The sequence below is a fragment of the Salmo salar genome, chromosome ssa12 (genome assembly GCF_905237065.1).
Source record: "Salmo salar chromosome ssa12, Ssal_v3.1, whole genome shotgun sequence".
Classification (NCBI taxonomy): Eukaryota; Metazoa; Chordata; class Actinopteri; order Salmoniformes; family Salmonidae; genus Salmo; species Salmo salar.
Genome location: NC_059453.1, coordinates 60,450,494 through 60,471,217, shown reverse-complemented (window position 1 = coordinate 60,471,217; position 20,724 = coordinate 60,450,494). Strand labels below are relative to the sequence as shown.

The 20,724-nt window shown below is 41.2% G+C and overlaps 1 protein-coding gene and 1 pseudogene across 4 annotated transcripts; one reads left to right on the top strand and one right to left on the bottom strand.

The window, feature by feature from the left end:
* Window positions 1-2,975: 2,975 nt before the first annotated feature.
* LOC106565413 (citrate synthase, mitochondrial-like) lies at window positions 2,976-12,092 on the top strand (annotated as a pseudogene).
* Window positions 12,093-12,549: 457 nt separating this feature from the next.
* On the bottom strand, window positions 12,550-20,424 carry LOC106565412 (coenzyme Q-binding protein COQ10 homolog A, mitochondrial). Of its 4 annotated transcripts, none has more exons than XM_014132523.2 (5): window positions 20,282-20,424; window positions 18,288-18,434; window positions 17,540-17,732; window positions 17,304-17,405; window positions 12,550-14,692 (listed from the first exon to the last, which is right to left on the bottom strand). In XM_014132523.2, exons 2-5 carry the CDS (start codon window positions 18,407-18,409, stop codon window positions 14,525-14,527), a joined length of 585 nt encoding a protein of 194 aa, XP_013987998.1. In that variant the 5' UTR covers window positions 18,410-18,434; window positions 20,282-20,424; the 3' UTR covers window positions 12,550-14,524. The 4 variants fall into 4 exon arrangements, with proteins under 4 accessions (XP_013987998.1, XP_013987997.1, XP_013987996.1 ...); XM_014132522.2 differs by having other exon boundaries at window positions 18,288-18,401; window positions 19,433-20,297; XM_014132521.2 differs by lacking the exon at window positions 20,282-20,424 and adding an exon at window positions 19,433-20,275.
* Window positions 20,425-20,724: the final 300 nt, after the last annotated feature.

The window sequence follows — 20,724 nt, the reverse complement described above, 5'->3', positions numbered from 1 at the left end:
GTGATCAGGCCTACTTTAATTTTTGCTTGTAAGCAGGAATCGTGAGGATAGAATTATGGTCAGATTTGCCAAATGGAGGGAGAGCTTTGTACGTGTCTGTGTGGAGTAAAGGTGGTAGAGTTTTTTTCCCCCTCTGGTTGCACATTTAACATGCTTGTAGAAATGAGGTAAAATGGATTTGTTTCCCTGCATTAAAGTCCCCGGCCACTAGGAGCGCTGCCTCTGGATGAGCATTTTCCTGTTTGCTTATGGTCGTATGCAGCTCATTGAGTGCGGTCTTAGTGCCAGCATCAGTCTGTGGTGGTATGTACAGCTATGAAAAATTCTGATAAACTAGGTAGATAGTGTGGTCTACAACTTATCATGAGATGCTCTACCTCAGGCGAGCAAAACCTCAAGCCTTCCTTAGATATCGTGCACCAGCTGTTGTTTACAAATAGACATAGACCGTATCTTAATAGAGGCTGTTCTGTCCTGCCGATACAGTGTATAACCCGCCAGCTGTATGTTATTCATGTCATCGTTCAGCCATGACTCTGTGAAACATAAGATATTACAGTTTTTAATGTCCAGTTGGTAGGATATACGTGCTTTTAGTTTGTCCATTTTATTATCGGTCCTCCTTTTCCTGTAGTACCGATGGCAAATTCAGATTAGCCACTCGTCGCCAGATCCTCACAAGGCACCCAGGGGCGGAAATCCCGGGGGGGGACACGACCCACCCATCCTGGGAAAAATATGATTTGTCCCCCCCCAATATATCACTGAAACATAACCATGTAATTTAAATAATATTAATAATATGCAATGAAAGCAATTGTGCTGATTATAGACACTTAATAGCGCGTTTTTAAGTTTCAAAAGATTGCGACCCCCCCCCCCCACCCTTTGCCTCACAATGGTTTGATCCACTGCCAGTTCCTTAGTTGGCAAGGTAACAGAGGGGTGGTATCCACTGTCTGAAAGGAACTCAATGAACGTAACTGACGAGGTTAATCCAGTCAATCGCGCACACACACTAGCTGAATATGCAGAGCTAGCGGGCAAATATTAACTATTAAGCTAGCTAGTAATTATTCCATTTATGTGGCCTCGTCAAAGATGGAATCTTTGCTATCGTCAATTTATTCCAAGATCAGCATGCAGATGATGTAAGTTAGTGCTTCAAAGTCCCTGTGATAAGGTTAGCGATAAACTGGAGTCCAAACTGAACAGAACTACACTCTCTTCTACCATTGTCTTAAATATATTTAATGGTCTCGTTGCAAAAGCTGAATTGTCGCAAGGGAACTTTTATTTATTTATTTTATTTCACCTTTATTTAACCCGGGTAGCAAAGATTATAGCAAACACCACTGAAACGGAATTGGTGCTCGCTAGCTTTGCAAATTCAGCTATTGTTGGAAGCCAGCCAGCCAATATGAAACAAACTATTAAAATTACAAAAGGTTGCAGCATATGTTGTGTAAATGGTGAACTCATACAGCTGTCAACTCTTGTCATTGTAATCCGTTTCACATTTGCTAGCTACCTTTTAGATCGAAGCCCAAATAGAATGATAAAAGTTAAGATGATAGAAGCCCATCTCCTACTGTAAATAACCTACACACTGTGTGTGTGTAGCCAGCCAGCCAGCCAGGTAGAAAAATGGCAGAAAAATAAAAGATGGACATCAGAGTATTTTTCAGTACACCAAAACGCAAAGTAAGAACCCTAGTAGCCTAATATCTCAAATACTAGTTGATAAAATGTTCATAAGAAAGAAATGAAATTCTAATGGAAATGTTTCACAATGATGTCATTAGGCAGAGCAGGCAACAGATGGCACACAGACAGCAGAGTTGGGGACAGATATGCAGGGACAGACTGGCAGAGACAGGGAGTCTCAGGTAAGTTTGTTGAGTCTTTGTTTGGCAACATTATGAAAGGTTCTCAATTTTTTTGACTTGTAAAATAGGAACATAATTGGAAAATGCCATGGATACCCCCACTCTCAACTTAAACTGGTGACTGAACTAAGATTTGTTAAAGGCAATGGTATTGCTGTTGTGATTAGTTGTGTAGTTTTGGGTACCGGTAGTTAGGAGTACGGCAAACACCTTATTTCTTTGGTTCCTCAATATACATTTACCATATTACAATGTAGGCTATGGTAGGCTATGTGTTACAGCACTACTTTTGGTGTCCCCCTCTGGAATTGCTCTTGAGAAAATTTCATGTAATTGTCCCCTCCAAAGTTGATATCAGATTTTCGCCCCTGAAGTCACCCCAATCTCCTTCCGAGAAACCTGCATCTCTTTCTCCTGCAATTGATGGGGATGAGGGCCTGCTCGTGTGTCTGGAGTAAATCCCTCGTCGGAATCATTTAAGAAAAGTTATTTGCCCAGTTCAAGGTGAGTAATCGTTGATCTGATGTCCAGAAGCTCTTTTCGGTCATAAGAGATGGTAGCAGCAACATTATGTAGAAAATAAGTTACAAACATTGCGAATAAAAAGAAAATAGAACGGTTGGTTAATAGCCCATAAAACGGCAGCCATCCCCTCCGGTTCCATCCCGAGCTGTGCAAAGGTGATGTGTTTTAGTGTTGCATTACACACGTTTGTATGAAGAGCAGACTACTGTACTATCAGATAATGCTCACGCAGTTAAGCCATTGTGTTTATTTGCATGTTACACTAACAAAATAACAATCATGTCTGTAAAGACCACACTATTTTGGCAACCTAATTTAAAATCTTTGATGCTTGATTCAGACACGCCTACCAACACGGGCATATTATGGCCAAAAACAGTACAGTATGAATATTGGCTAAACCTGCTTCTCCAATAAAAATCCCCGATCACGCTTGTAGACGATGACATGGCGACATTGGCTAGCTAAATTTATGAGTAGAAATACGTCATCGGGTCCGGTAGTCTCGCGCCGAACTGCGCATGTGCTTGTCAAATCAAAGGCACTCCTTCCGTATAAAATTGTTTTTGCCGAAAATGTAAACGTATCAGTTTGTCACTTTCACGGAGTTGGAATAGTAACATGTTACACTAAAGAAATTGGTTCGGAAGTCATGCGATGTTGCGCCTCTGGGTTTAGAAACTTTATGGTTTGTTCGTCACCGAAATCCCAGCCAATCCCCTTTGTAGGCCTGTTCATCTCTCAACCTTCACCTATCAAACTCAGTAGGGGCACTGTCAATGAGGTAGCAGTACAGTAGGATAATATTTATACACCAAGACAAACCCCTCACCTCCACCATATCCCTACTGTCCGCCTGCAGGTGTTCCCCGAAGCTCTTGCATTCAACAAAGGTAAAGCCGTTAGCTAAAGGAGATGCTATCTATTTGGGGGCGCTGCATTGTCCCCATGTCATAGATGGTATGCTAAAAGGTTGGCTAGCCACTTTCCCAATCAGAACCAAATGTGAAGCTAGCTCGTTACCTAAATAATGAAGGCCTTAGCTAACCCTGTAGTGATGTCTGTTGTATTTAGTTAACGTTAGGCAGCTACTAATTTTTATCCGGTAGATTTGTCCTAGAGTTGAAGCACAAGTATACAAACATAAGGAAGTTAACCAAATCTAACATTTTCTCTGTAGCCTTACCTAGCTAGAACAAGTTTAGCATTCAGCCAAATCCAACATAGGATTGTTATTAGCTAGCTGGTTTAGCCAATGGCTAACTATTGGTAATTGTAACATATGTTATTTACATTGTAAACGAGTAGCCACTAGTTAACAAAGCTAGCCAGCTAAACTATGTAACCAACTATGCTAACGTTACTATTAAATATATTGGTTGTCTGTACTAGTACCTAGCTATTATTCTGCCATCTGTGTAGCTAGCTAGTTACCGACTTTGCTAGCCCTAGCTCAAAGGCTGGAGCTTCGTACCTAACTAGCTAACGTTATATAGCCATCCCCCTTTCTCCATTTGAGTTTAATGAGATTTGTCCCAGTTTGTCAAATAACATCTAGTTAATAGTGTATCGTCCTCAAGTGGGCCTTCACTACCTTGATATTGTCCCATGGACTCAGGAGCCAGACTCGGAGTCGATCAGAGACCGGCTAGCAAACTTTAGTTGCTGTAGGCTACTGCATGTTTCAGGCAAAGACAAAGTTCCCAGATGGACGTACTGCCAAATTCTCTAAAACATCGGTGGCGGCTTATGGTAGAGAAATTAACATTCAAATATCTGGCAACAGCTCTGGTGGACATTCCTGCAGCCAGCATACCAATTGCACGCTCCCTCAACTTGAGACATCTGTGGCATTGTATTGTGGGACACAGAAGCTCATTGCACAAGGTGCACCTGTGTAATGATCATACTGTTTAATCAGCTTCTTGATATGCCCCACCTGTCAGGTGGTTCATGGCATAGGAGAAATGCTCACTAACAGGGATATAAGCAAATTGTGCACACAATTTGTGAGAAATAAATATTCTTTGCGTATGAAAATTTCAGGGATCTTTTATTTCAGGTTATGAAACATGAGACCACAACTTTACATGTTGTGTGTTATGTTTTTGTTCAGTGTATTTGTATCTGTCAAGGTCAGATCTGTGGATTCTGACTTGAGTTAAAAAAATATTCATTTTTAAGGTTTTACTCTACAGTATGCTGTGTCCTTATGCCCTTCTTAAAAAACACTTAGAACATGGATGATCTTCACTCTGCTGTGAGCAAGGAGTTAATTAAAACATTGTTCAATCAGTCATGTTAGAATACCTGTAAATGTCTATCATTCACAATTGTCTGTTTATTATCCTTTATCGTGGAGCTCAAGCTTCAGTCTCTCTTGCAGTGATGAGGTAGGCTAGGTCATCGTAAGGGATACTTTGCAGCGCATTGTGGCTTGCTGATGTTTTAAAGTGAGGACTAAAGCCCCTCTGAATAGTTGAAACTTGAAGCCTTTCTATGCTGACTTTCTGTCCATGTAATGTGTCAGACACTCAACCTTGTTTGACTGATTGCCTCTCTCCTGACACAGTCCTTGTGCCTTTCAGAATGTAGCATGTCTCATCGTGTCTTCCAGAAACGCCACTACATCAACAGTAAGAACTCTGGCTGGACCTCCTTCATTTTTCAATTTGATTTAGGCTACACGTATGCTTTTTACCTTGCAATGCTGTGATGGGGTCATTTTGAACTAATAATAATATCTATTTTATATACCACTTTTCAGTTGCTTTAAAAACAAAACACTTTAACAAATGTAGGGATCTGGCGGTTCTTGGGCAATGCTCTTAGATGATAGGTGATGACAGGCAGTTCAGAAAGGTAGTATCTTGAGGAGGGAGCGTAAATGGTACAGCCAGGCAGGGAGGTAGAGACATCTGACACAGGCTACGGAGCTCTTCGTCGGGCACCTCGTCCTCTTCGATAGTACTGAAATGTTGCACCCACCTGGTTGATGCTTCGGTGACTGTAAAAGCACCAGTAAGAGCACCACACCATTGGTTCAGAAAAAGCCCCCTATGAAGCGAGCCTCTGCATCCCCTCACACTGCAGTCCACTTCTTTCTAGGAACTGGGGCAGGGGGCCAGAAATCTGAGGCTGTTGATCTGATGTTGCTGCATCATTCAAATCATTTAGCTAGCCATAATCAGTCCTGCAAACTGGGTGGCCCTAATTAAAGAGAGCTTTTTTAAATTTATTTATTTATGTCGTCTTTCTATATGTGATTTTTTTTGTTGTTGTTGTAGAACCTGAGAGATGTGCTCTCGAATCTTGTCCCTAAAGAACAGAGTAGGATTAAGAACTTCAAAACGCAGTATGGTAAGACCAACATCGGCTTGATCTCTGTGGATATGGTACGTTCAGCTCACCTGTCATTTGTAAATGTTCTAGTACCCTTTTCAGTGCCAGTTGTAGTGTGAAATATGGTAGCTGTGGATATTAACAATGCCTAAGCAGAATTGTGTGTGTGTGCCCTTGTCTTTACAGATCTACGGTGGGATGAGAGGTATGAAGGGCCTGGTGTATGAGACCTCAGTGCTGGATGCAGATGAGGTGAGTTGGTCTGTGCAGGGCAAGAGGACTGAATGCAAAGTATCGGGTAGGGGGATAGATTGGGCGTTTTTGCCTCTTTTCTATTGCTTGTTGGTATCTTTGATGGCTTCATTTTGCCTAGATAATAGATTGTTTAAACAGTCTAGATAATGAAAAAAAGAGAGGCATGTCCTTCGCTTTATTTTTTTAGAGAAGTCCCATGTCTGAGGCTGTGCTGAAGAGAATAGCTTTGAAACAGATTGATTTCAATGCTTGCTCAGTACTCCCCTGAGAGAGATGGCAGTATGCAAATGGTTTGGATAGTGCTGATAGTACTCAAAACCCTCCTGTTTCTGATGCTTGAAGCTAGACAACTACCAACTTAAATAGTGAATTGAGATTCTAAATGGTTTTCTTTGGTGAGCTTTGTTTTTCAAGTCCCACCATATTCATCAGCTTATATTAGCTGAAAATAAGAAGGGTGTAATTTCTCAGCCAGTTCAGCATCACTTATGGAGATTGGCTTAAGTCATAACACTCATGTGACATGGCGCCTATGGGCTATGTAATATCAATATAGGGAGTGGGATCAAAGGTATTTCATATAGACTTATGGTAGAATTATGTAGATACCTATTTATGGCAACTATTACTACTAAATTATTACTACTCTTTAAAAAAATAAAATAAAAGGGCATTTGTTTCTGTGGCTACAGCATTCCGGAGTGCCAGCAACTGTTGCCCAAGGCTCCAGGACGTGCCGAGCCCCTGCCTGAAGGTCTGTTCTGGCTGCTGGTGACAGGCCAGGTGCCCACAGAGGAACAGGTGAGTGTTAGCTTGGTAATGCATTATGGAGCGAGAGTATGGCACAGCAGCTTCGCATTAGGTCTAGTTAGCTTCTTCATTTATGATACAACAATAATGGTACAGAACACAGACAACGATGTACATATTCAATGAAAAGGGTTGACCCATAAACCACAACATAAAGCTTTACAACAGACGATAACTTTTTGAAATTATTGAATATTAAAACATACAATCTACCTGCAGTAAAGCCGCTCAACATTTACATTACATTCAGTCATCTTTTATTTAATTTTTTTATTTTACCGTTATTTTACCAGGTAAGTTGACTGAGAACACATTCTCATTTACAGCAACGACCTGGGGAATAGTTTCAGGGGATAGGAGGGGGATGAATGAGCCAATTGTAAGCTGGGGATGATTAGGTGGCCGTAATGGTATGAGGGCCAGATTGGGAATTTAGCCAGGACATCGGGGTTAACACCCCTACTCTTACGATAAGTGCAATGGGATCTTTAATGACCTCAGAGAGTCAGGACACCCGTTTAACGTCCCATCCGAAAGACGGCACCCTACACAGGGCAGTGTCCCCAATCACAGCCCTAGCAGACTCCCATCCAGACCGACCCACAGGAGCAACCAGGGTCAAGCGCCCGGCCCAAGGGCACGTGGACAGATCTCCCACCAAGTCAAATCGGGGACCAGATGATAGCTTTTGATCCTGTTTATCTGTGGGAGCAGGTTTGCTTCTATTTTGGTTTAATGACATCGGATGATCATTTGCATAGAAAACTATATTCAGTGGCCCCCTTTGTGATTGTAAGGCCTTAAACCATTACGTTTGGTGTGAATAGTTTGACCAATTACCCTATTGCTGATTCTGTGTATTGTATTTGTCCCCAGGTGAACTGGCTGTCCAAGGAGTGGGCCAAGCGTGCAGCTCTTCCCTCCCACGTGGTCACCATGCTGGATAACTTCCCCACCAACCTCCACCCCATGTCTCAGTTCAGCGCTGCCATCACAGCTCTGAACAGCGAGAGCAGCTTCGCCCGGGCCTACTCCGAGGGAGTCAACAAAGCCAAGTACTGGGAGGTGAGCTCAGGAAACATTGAAGAATGGCACATGCCATTGTGGGAAATCATGTTGCTCAGTAGAACGAAATGTAGTAAAAGTTTTAATCAACTGAACGCGTCCCAGTTGTAATACAATCTATTGAAAGAGTGATTTTGTCCGAATAGAAAATGGTTTCTTCTCTCAGTTTGTCTATGAAGACTCCATGGATCTTATCACGAAGCTGCCTTGCGTGGCGGCCAAGATTTACCGCAACCTTTAAAAGCGAGGGAAGCAGCATCGGTGCCATTGACTCCAGTCTGGACTGGTCCCAGAACTTTACCAACATGTTGGACTACAGCGATGCCACGTTCACCGAGCTCATGCGCCTGTACCTCACCATTCACAGGTCAGTTTTATAGAGAATGCTACTTCATTCATAATGATGTAGTTTATCGTCCATTAGTCTGCACCTTGTTAACGTTTGGGTGTGCATATTCAGCTCCTGCTCCGTCATTGCATCAGTGCAGTTATGTGGTTGCATCACTCATTCATTCACACACTTCCCTTTCTCCTTTGCTACAGTGACCATGAGGGTGGTAACGTGCCCAGCCACTTGGTGGGCAGTGCCCTGTCTGACCCCTACCTCTCCTTCAGCGCAGCTATGAACGGTCTGGCTGGACCCCTTCACGGATTGGCTAACCAGGTGTGTACGGGTGCTAATGTCCAAGTTAACATCCAACCTACTACTGCTCATAATACTGTGATTTAAAGCAATGCTAATCATAATTGCTTAGAAATAGCACAGTTTCTGTTATTGTGATTGTTAACTTAATGGCGAGATGGGAGCAATATGAAACTATAACAGCAGTCGTGATAATGGCGAATGAGAGCAGTGATTTGACTAGGTTGGAGTGAGCCCCTGCCTGACCTCTGACCTGCTCCTCTTGTAGGAGGTGCTGGTGTGGCTGACAGCACTGCGGGAGGAGAGGTGTCTGACGAGGCCATGAGAGACTACATCTGGAACACCCTCAAGTCTGGAAGGGTGAGTGGACTGGTCTGGTCTGGAGGGCAGGCCAAGTTGGATCAATGAGGGGGATGAGTCAACGACAGGAAACCCAAGGGACACTTTTCCATCTCTACATAAAAGTGAAGTGAACAGGTGCACAAAAGAAAAGACACATTTACATTTGAGGAATAAGGGGAATGATATGTAACCTTAGAAAGAGATTCAACCTACCTTTTTGGCCTTCTGTTTGTGTTCGCAGGTGGTTCCAGGCTACGGCCACGCTGTCCTGACGAAGACAGACCCCAGGTACACCTGCCAGCAGGAGTTTGCCTTCAAGCACTTGCCCCGTGACCCCATGTTCAAGCTGGTGCACCAACTCTACAAGATCGTGCCCAACATGCTGCTGGAGCAGGGCAAGGCCAAGAACCCCTGGCCCAACGTGGACGCCCACAGTGGAGTGCTTCTGCAGGTGTGCAGGAGGATAGGACAAACCTATTGGAGTACACTTCCTACTGATTGGGAGGGACACAGGGTGATGGTTACACCTCTCTTGAAGGGGTGAAGAAAAACGTACAATGTCAAATTTCAGCTTATTTTCTTAGTTTGTTCCAGCCTAGTGAACTGTCAAAGCCATATATATATATATATAAAGCATCTAGCCTCTCTCCTACTTTACTTTACCTGTCCCTTACCTTCCTGCAAAGCCCTTATAGATATCACATACATTTGGGTGTACTATAATTAAGCCTTCCCCTGTGCTGTGAAATTAACTCTCCATCTCATCTCTCTCTCTTTTGTCCTAACAGTTCTACAGCATGACAGAGATTAACTACTACACGGTGCTGTTCGGCGTGTCCCGAGCGTGCTGGCCCAGCTGATTTGGAGCCGAGCCCTGGGCTTCCCCCTGGAGCGCCCCAAGTCCATGAGCACAAACGGACTCATGACCCTGGTGGGGGCCAACAATTCCGGGTAAAGATGAAGTATCAAAGGAAGAGGGGAGGAAAACAAAGAAGAACAAAAGGGAGAGGAAGAGGGTAGGGGAATGCATAAGATGCAGTACACTTATGAAAAGAAGGGGCTTTGCTGGATTTAGTTGGTTCATGTCAGTGACACTAATGTCTGGTGTACACCACACGACTTTCAAATATCGCTGAGCCTCTCGCATTAAAACCACTGTCATTCCTGTAGTTTTCTGTCTTGCCAACGTAGTGGTACTCATGACACTAAATGATGTGTCACACACGACAAGATTCTTCATTTGGTCGTAAGGATTCTCGATACCACGCTGTCTCGCGAAAACAATGTGATGTGATGTGATTTGATTGTGCAGCTAGAACGAGCTGTGGGCCAAAGAGCCTCAAAACATTTTGTTAGACATTCACGCTTGCCATAGAGTTAAAATATTTAACCAATACATTTTGAATTAAACATTGAACTACAGAGCTATAATATTTAACCAATACATTTTGAATTAAATAACATTGTGAACTTCAGAGCTGTACTGATTTGACACTAACTTTGGTTAAAGGGAAGTACAAACGTAGGCTAGTAGTCATCGCTCCTGTTCGAGAGTCAGTCTACACATTCTGATGAGATACAACGTCATCATCTCACTGGCTTCTCTGGTGAGCTCTCATTGGCTGTTGCTGATCACAGTTCTCAAAACGTGTCGTTGCACATCTCACACTACAAGAGCATGGCAGATTTTGTGCTGATAAAATCAAACGTTTGAAAATATCAGGATGACTCAGACAGGATCGGTAGCCCTCAGATTGCGTCTCTGGCCCGCTCACATTATACGAGCGTCAGTAACGGCCGTGCACCCTGACTAGGCAACGACTTGGGAATTTTGTCTCCGATCTCAAACTTGTCTGGGACAGGTAAATCGGGCCAAAATCATGCAGTGTACGCCTGGCTTATGGTAATATTTTTTTATTTTGTGAGACTGAGCCATGCTAGTTGAGTCTTATATATTTAAGCTGACCTGGTTTTGTAAAGAACTCAAAATATCATGTCAATTTTTCAGTTGTAGAATCTGGGGCACTTGCATTGTCAGACAGAATTTTCCAAAATAACAAAACAAAAGACAACACTCCACGGCAGGCACGGTCCTTCTGTAATATAACCACAGAAGAATATGTACAGTCTGCAAATGACCAGGGTCTGTAGGTTCGTAATAGGATACTGCTACCCCTTTCATCAATGATTGATGTCACACCACTATAAATCAAGGCCAAGTTAACTTATTACCCAATTTTTTGCCAGTGTTCGCCAAACCCATTCTGGTAAACGGAATACTATGCAGGTTGCTTTGTACAGTGCTTCACAAATAGCTCTGTTCTATTGGGAAGGGAGGTTGTTTTGAAAACTGATCAGGGTAAGAAGACAGCACTGTTTTCCATTTTATTTGAAATCTACCCGAGCTGAAAGGGTTGAATTAAAAAAATATATATATATTGTGTTATATCAGACTTGGGGGTAATCTTTTTTGTAGAGTTTTTCTTCAAGACCTGAGGGCAACTTTTAAAAACATCAGTGGAACATTTCCTTCTAGTCAGAAAAATGAATGTAATTTGAGAGCTTGCTAGCATTGACTAAATAGTACGCGTGACACATTAATATTGGTGTCTCAGTCGATGTGCTATTAGAATGTTTTGTAAATGTTTGTTTTAGAAAGTCTGCTGGTCCAACTGTAATGTCTCATCTTGCAAGTACACATCTGAAACGCCATACCAACTAACATTAAATAAGAATTTGTTCAACTGACTTGCTTAGTTAAAGGTTAAATAAAAAAAATAAAATAAAAATTGTGTTCAACTGGATTGTTGTTAAGGTACAGATTTTAAGGTTGCTCTCAGGTCTAGTGGGTGGGGGGAGGGCTTGTGTTTGTAATAGTCTGTTTCAATGCAGACCATATCCAATACACTCCAATTGGGCACAACACCGACAGTACCCTCCTGGCTATTCATTTAATTTGTTTTCAAACAGCCCCCTCACACTGTCTACCCCCAGTAGTGTATTTCCCAAATAGTATATGTATTTTAGGGTTTAAAAGTTTGTCCTGTTCCTGTATTTGATCCTGTTCTAACCAAACCTTGGGTTATTCTGGTTTAAAGATAAATACATCTTATGTGAGATCATTGTGAAGTGGAGAAATCTGAACTTTATTTTCTAGCAGAGCTGGATGTGGGAGAGAAAATGGATAACAATTTTAAATAAAAGGCAAATGTTAACAATTACTCTTCTCTCGAATTCTGATTTTTATTGCCGTCTGTTTATGGAGATGTTGTTGCACATTCTTTACCTGAATGCATTTACAGAAGGTGTGGTCATAACGGGTTCCCACAGAACAGTCATGTTATTCTGTGCCGGCATTGTATGGTACGTATGTGTTGGCTGGAGTATTCTGAGGACATCTCAGTTATTAATATTGTTCCAGACATGTCTCCACAGCACTCAGGTTTCTGCTTCCCTTTGGCCTGGTCAAGACATCATATGCCTATGGTACGGAGACTGGATTCCAAATAAACAACGGATCAGTGTGCTTTGGTCAGAAAATACAAAATTGCTGTGTTGCAACTGATTTGAACTGTGGCTTCAAATGACAAGTTGGCTGACAATCGATACGCTTTCTCCTAATTTGCCAAGCACTCCTGTGACAACCTGAAATGTCCTGATATTGACAAATATGACAAAAAAGTTGTACTTTAGTTTATTGGCTTTTGTTTTAAAGTCTAAAATACATACATAAAAGGGATGCACTGAGGAGTTGTAATTGCTGGCAGGACCTAAACAGCCCTGATTCCCACCAACAGAATCACCCTTTTTTTCAACATCTCCAGCACCACCCCAACCTATGTGAAAATGGAGTGTTTATGTTTTGAAGTAAAAGATATCTTGCTCTAAGTGTTTCCAATTATTAGGCAATGCCTACTCATTATTGGTTAAAATCATGATGCACACTGATGTCATTGTAAACTTTTTCAAAACATAAACATGCCGTTTTCACATTTGTTGGGGTGGTGCTGGAGATTAATATGACGTTAATGTAAAATGTCCCGTTACCCCAAAATAAACATCAAGGCAAATGTTATAGGAAAGCGATATAGAAATCTCCCTTTCAATCTTTTAATTAAATGTGAGTGATTAGAATTCAGAATATTACAATTAAACACCACATAGGCAAATGTCAATCTGCCATAATACTATACAAAAATAAACGCAACATACAATTTCAAAGATTTTACTGAGTTCAAATCAGTCACTTACAATAAATTCATTAGGCCCTAATCTATGGATTTCACATGACTGTGAAGGGGTGCAACCATGGGTGGGCATAGGCTTGGTCTGAGAATTAGGTCACCAACTAATAACATCCTGTGGTCCTTAAATATCTTTGTGGTTACACTAATTAAAACCTAAATACACTGAACAAAAATAAACATGTAAAGTGTTAATCATGCGTTTCATGAGCTGAAATAAAAGATCCCAGAAATTGTCCATATGCACAAAAAGCTCTCAAATGTTGTGCACAAATTTGTTTACATCCCTGTTTGTGAGCATTTTTCCTTTGCCAAGATAATCCATCCACCTGCCCGGTATAGCATATCAAGAAGCTGATTAAACAGCATGATCATTACACGAGTGCACCTTGTGCTGGGGACAAAATGCCACTAAAATGTGCAGTTGTGTCACAATGCCACAGATCTAAAGTTGAGGGAGCATGCAATTGGCATGCTGACTACAGCAATGTCCACCAGAGCTGTTACCAAAGAATTTAATGTTAATTTCTCTACCATAAGCCACCTCCGTCATTCTGGAGAATTTTGCAGTACATCCAACCGTCCTCGCAACCGTAAACCACGTATATGGCATCGTGTGGGCGAGCAGTTTCCTGATGTCAGTGTTGTGAACAGAGTGCCCCATGATGGCGGTGGGGTTATGATATGGGCAGGCATAAGCTACGGACAAGGAACACAATTGCAGTTTATTGATGGCAATTTGAATGCACAGAGATAGTGTGACGAGATCCTGAGCCCCATTGTGAGGTCAAATTTTTTAAGGTATCTGACCAACAGATGCATATCTGTAATCCCAGTCGTGAAATCTATAGATTAGGGCATAATGAATTTATTTCAATTAACTGATTTCCTTATATACACACACACAGTAAAATTGTTGTGTTTATACTTTTACATAGATTTAATGTGTGGACAGGATTCAAACCTGTTAAAACATCTTATGAAAATCAAATGGGTGTGACATGGTAATTCTGATCACCCAAAATATATTATGTTCAGTTCTCTTATGAGTCCCCAGTTAACTAGCTGAAGTATTTACTGGATTGGTAAAAATAACCTTGAAAGCCTGACAATTCATTACACCTATCAAAATATGGAATTTGCTTCAGTAAATATCAGGCTCTGCAGCAAAATGGCAATAAATAGGAGAATGGCCTAAGAATCCAGTACATACGGAGGACGGTCCAGTCTGAAATGATGCTCTTTTCACATGCAAGTGGTGGCTGTGTTGTTCAAGCAGACAAGCTGGAGATCCATTCCCCACTTCAACCGTGTCCAACAACAGTCATCTAATGGTCATCCACAAAACGCAATGGGTTGAAAGTGGGGAAGACGTGTAATCTCCCAGATATGTACAAGCACATGGAGGCTCACGTTTGGTTCACCTCATGGAACATGAGTTCTCTGGGTATTTTAGTCTCTGGGCCGAACTTGGTGCAAGCTCGGCGCTCGAAGGCAACAACCATTTGCTTCACGACTTCATCAAAGAAGACTGTCGCTAACTGCGAGTGTAGCAAAGAGCGAAACTCAAAAGATATCTGGAAGACAATAAGCAAAGGTGGAAAATTGTTGAGGTTCTGTTCATAATCATGTTTCCCCAATAGATCATTAAACCTGCAATTATAACGTCTGTTTAATCAGAAGTTCATACTACTATAATATTCAAAGTATTAAATAGTTTGCTGCATATAAGGCTGTGGCGGTCACGAAATTTAGTCAGTCGGTGATTGTCAAGCAAATAACTGTCGGCCTCACAGTTATTGAATGTTAATTAACACATTCAGCATCTCCTGGCTTCCACACAGCCTACAAGCCACTGATGTAGACATTTGAAACATCTACATTTTAAAAGTCTAATAAATCCATGTAATATAGCCTACACCTTAACAATAAATCCATTATTTATTATAGACAGGTTTAAAGAAGCATGATATGAAGAAAATGTAGTCTATTTCAGAAGAACAGAATAGCCTACTCTGAGTTGTCCTTATGTTAGGGCCTGATCTGGCTGTGGGCTACACTAGTTCATTTAGCAGACAAGATTTGCTTATAATTCTGTGACTTTATTTTATAGTATGAAGAATACAATTGAACATAAATATTTTCTCAAAACAACAGCCGCACATGCGGCTATTATGTGTTGAGCGGTTAACAAAGAAATATGTACTCCTATATGCTTAATTTAGAGTTATTAATGTAACTTTAGTTCTACAAACGTTGGGCTATATGTTTTGATTTTTAATATATAGTAAGGCTGCATGAGAATGATGATTTGAAAAAAAGTCACTTGAAAGGCATGTGCTCTGCGTTGTTTTTTTGCGCAGGCTGTACACACTTCAACATCCTCTCATTCACAATTTGACAAGCACTTGATAATGCCTCGCATTTCACGGCGGCATCCCCTTTGTGGCCATAACGCACCCCCCCAAAAATCCATGCCTTTTCCAGCCCGGAGTGCTGCGTTGTGCCCTTCTCCAAGTGTGCTGTGCAATCCGAAGCGCCTTTCACTAATGTGATCGGGTCTTTCTCACAGGCTACAAGTGAAGACAGACATGTCGGGGATGCAACTGCGCGCATCCTTATCTAATTCCGAGGTGCATATTGAAGATATTGAAAGAACTGTCCACATTTACTTTTCGTCAGCCAACAAGATGAGTAGGCCTAATGAACAGCAAAAGCATGTCAATCTACTATCCCCCATAGTACAAAAGTCAACCTATTCTATTCTGTGTGAGAAATAAATATTCCAAACATAGTCTGGGACAGTTGTGGGATGCGATAGATCCCAAATTAATACAGCCACTAGCATCAAAAACCATTTTTTATGGTTGACGCAACAGATCAGAGCATTTAGCTTAAAATGGTAAACTATTAGGCTATTTTTTTCAAATGATAAAGCACAGCAATGCACACATGGTAGTAGGATAAGCGTAAATGTTCCATTTGCAGGAAAACACCATTACCAAAAGTGACGGCAAATACAATAACGCATGTGATGCTTTTATTATAAAGGTGCATTTTTATGGTGAAAATTATCTTCCCTAAACTTGAAACTCACGCGCTGCTTTTATATGCCAGTTAGGCTCCACAACCCTTGTAAAACAGATTAATGTGCTTAATTTTAAGAAGTTATTTGGCCACTTTAGAGCGTTGGGCCAGTAACCGAAAGGTTGCTGGATTGAATCCCCAAGCTGACAAGGTAAAAATCTGTCGTTCTGCCCCGGGCACCGAACAAGTGGATGTTGATTATGGCAGCCCCCCGCACCTCTCCGATTCAGAGGAGTTGGGTCAAATGCGGAAGACAATTCAGTTGAATGCATTCAGTTGTACAACTGGCTAGGTATCCCCCTTTCCCTTTCTAAAACATATAGGCCTATGGGCTAGGCTACATGAGGTGTGAGACTAGGATTGGAAAAAGTCGCAAAAAAAGGCATAATTTCTTATGCTGAGCATCATTCACAAATGATAGGCTAATATTGTCACCCATCAGACTATTCTTGATTCAATCTTGTCTTTACATATACTAAATAATGTGTGACATTTTTGTTTTGATTTAGAATGGACCATTATCATGCACCTGTATCGAAACAGGGGCAACAGGAAAAAATACATGTAATCTATGCACTTAAATAGCGAATGGAGGATGCTTTTCCCCAAGGTTTATTTGCATGCCAGTCAGGTAGGCTACACTCCTGTTGTAAATATAAGCAATGTGCTTAATATTAGGGAAGTTTAGAAATAAATATAGTAGGCCTAGCCATAGAACGCTGATGGAATCCTCCTCTTTTTATTAGCGGCCATCACTCCATTTTCTCCCACAATTGCATAGCCTACAGAAATATTAAGCAACATGAGCTCATGGGCACTCATGAAGTGTTTGATTAGATTTTTGAATACATTTCCATGGATGTCAGAGTGATTAGAGGGACAATAGAGAGCTGAGTACCAGGCAGTAAGCAAGTTTGGTAGGCTACTAATGATCAGCAGAAGGATCAGAGCTTGAAGAAGCCTAATTACCGTGACTAAACGGTCATGTGGAATTTGACTGCCTTCATGGCTCAGGACCGCCGGTGTGGCGGTAATACGGTCACCGCAACAGCCTTAGCTGCATAGCAATAGTATTGCATGGTGCGACAAGGAAACACTTACAGAGAAATCAACAGTACAGGTTCTGGGATAACCAGGTATTCCAGGGCTGAAACGCCATATTGTCTCCAAGTGGTTGAACAGTTTACCATCTGTGCATACAGCCTACGGAAAGGGGAAGTGCCAGTAAAATGAGATGCAGTGCATGTTATTATTGGTGAATAAATGTTAAAGAATAAATTTAAAGCACTGCAAAACAATAGACTTGTAAGATCATGGAGTTGATTGAGTTTACGAACCTTGACTAGATGAGGGCGCACATTGGTGATCATGGAGGTGTATCTCTCGACTATAGGGGGGAAACCCACTTCTAGTTTGGCTTTAGCATGGCTGGCTCTCTGCATGATGAACTGAGATTTCTTACACCACGGAACAAAGTGCTTATAATCGTCCACGTTGGCCACCACATCATACATCTCCTGCATCGAGTAACTACAGAGAAAAAAAAAGGGGGAAATAGTAATCTTAGCATATTTGCATGAGACGATACTTTGCTGATATGACGAGACATCTAGTCTTCACACTGAATAATGATGCAATGTGCTTGATTTGATGTTAGAATATTTGTCATTTACATGAATCTGTTGTTCAGGGACAGTAGTAGGCTCTTATCAAAGTTCACAGATAGAAAACGCTAAGTATGCGGCCCTTGCCATGTGTTTTCTCAATATTGTTATGGGATACAGTACATGTCATAGAACTAGAACACAAGGGGATGTTTTGATTAAAGGCTCAGTGCAGTCAAAAACGTGATTTCCTGTGTTTTATATTTCCACACTGAGGTTGGAATAAAACTGAAAATTATAATAATACCATTTTAGTCTAAGAGCTGTTTGAAAAGACAACCTGACATTTCAGTCCGTTTTGGTGGGATGGAGTTTTGGCCTGCCTGGTGACATCACAAAAATGGCTGCAATGGACCTTTAAATTAATCAGCATTTAGCCATGTCCACTGAAGCAGAAGCACAGATGCAATCTCTACATTACCCAATGATTCTTCGTTCTGAATACTGTTTCCTCTTGTTGGCCAGACTAAGGAAGGTTCTGCTAGGGGGAATGATAGTTGTCCTCCTGTCCAAATGGATAAGAATCCTGGGGGTCCTGGTCATAAGGATGCCACAAGATGTCACATATCTGTTGGTCCAAGAATGATCAGTCACGGACTTGCAAAACACCACTTTAAAACACTGGTTTATTGCATTCTAATAAACCCCATCAATAAGACCCTTGTTATACAATGTTACCAGTTGAAACCCAACAGAGACCCAAATTACCGTAAAACGTTAATTAAACGCTTGTCTCAAATAGCCTCATGTCCCTTTTAATAGCCGGACAACATAACACATTTCTGCAAATAAACAATGGTTTTAAATAAATGCCAGGTCTAAATGAATTGTTAACGAGGTAACCATGAATTGTTTAATGTTAGATTTTTTTTTACATTGAATAGTTCAGTAATGACTTGAAATAATGATGGCAAGCATCTTATTATCGCCAGTAAGAAACTTCTAGCCATTTTGGGGCGGAAGGTAGCATAGTGGTTAGAGCTTTGGGCCAGTAACCGAAAGGTTGGTGGATCGAATCCCTGAGCAGGCAAGGTCAAAATCTGTCATTCTGCCCTTGAACAAGGCACCCACTGTTCTAGGCCTTCATTGTAAGTAAGAATTTGTTCTTAACTGACTTGCCTAGTTAAATAAAATTAAAATAAATTAAAATAGGCTGCTAACAGCTGAGAACTGCTAGCTAACTGGCAAGCACAAAAACAAATAACTACTTCGTGACTACAGACCCCTAGAAAACGTATGGTCGTCTTCTAGTGGCGAAAGTAATAACTGCCCAAAATGCACAGTCAAAGGATAATAATTATTGTTAAGAGCTTTTAAAAAATAAAAAATATGATAACACTGTGCAGGAAATGAATACATGTATTAAATTGCTGGAAGTGAATGCTGGAATTAAACATTTAACTATGCAAATTAATAAAAGCTGTACGCATTAAGGAAATATAAGCCTGTCCAATAAGCGCCTGTTGTGTTCAGTGATTTAAGCAACTAAAGCCCGGGCTATTAATTGAAGTTTCTTGGTGTGTACTTTGTAACCGCACCATCATCACCCCTACCCCACTCGCTTACCTGATTGGCTGTTGAAGCCGTATTCTTGGCCCCAACACTGTATTCAACCGGTTTTTGCCAAATGTAGAGACATCTCGCAACTCACTGAATGTCCGTATGCCTATAGGCAATCGAAGGGTGGTCACAGTCGCCAACCCAGCCATTTGTTATTTTATAAGAGAGTGATGACTGGCAACAACAATCTAACCTAGCTAGCTCATGCTACACAGCCAAGCTATGGGAGCTATAGGATGGTCGCTACTAGAAAGCTAACTGGCTGATGCTATACACATTTACGTGTAATTAGTAACGTTAGTTCAATAATGTCAAATGTCTAGCTAATGCTATACACATGTACGTATAATTAGTAACGTTAGTTCAAAAACGTAAAATGTCTAGCTAGTTAAACAAGTAGTTTGTAACAGGACAATGTTTGCTAGCTAACGGTAGCTAGCCAGGTAGCCACCAGTTAACGTTAGCTACCTAACTAACATTTCAGAAATGTCATTTATCGCTTTCTAGCCTCAATCGAATGAACTGCCATAACTGCCATCTTCTTCCTCCTTTTTTATTACTTTATACGTCCAGCTCAACTGGTGGCAAGTAGTATCTATTATATTGACAAGATAGTCGATTGACCCCTCTAACAATGGAAATACATGTCCGCAAGCAGGTGGGAACATACGCGCGTGAACAAGAAACACAACTCTCATATAACATTGCCGGAATGCCATGCGCGTCCACTTTTATATCGGTACTTCGTAAAAACCTAAACATTACGAAACTTATGTTCGATCAAATAAGCTTCACGTAGTAAATTCGCAATTACATTTTGTGTTAACCAAGTTCGAGACTCATAGACCTCCATACCAAAAATCCCCACTTGGTCTGCTTATCAATGTATTCTCGCGCTGACATATTTTGAGCGCGGAGTTGATCCTCTCGCTTCGGCTTTTCCTCTTTGCTGATAGTCACGTAACGTTATGCTGCATTCATAACCAAGTGTGAATGTGGGACTACATGACTAGGAAAAATCTTCTTGAACTCCTCCAATTGGTAATAGAGATAAATAGCAATGGCGTCTTTTTGTAAGAACCAGCAATTGTTCGTTGGAGAAAGCCTATGAGGAAAGTTAATGGCGTTTTTGTAGAGTTTTTGGATAATCCCCGAAAATAAGGTCAGTAGTAAACACAGGTTTTGGAGATTTTATATGTTTATGTGCTTTATTACAGGTGACAATTTTAGGACTCATCACTGCATTCTCTACTAGAAAGTTTTTTGGCCGTCTTTGATGTCACTTAGGTTGATACATT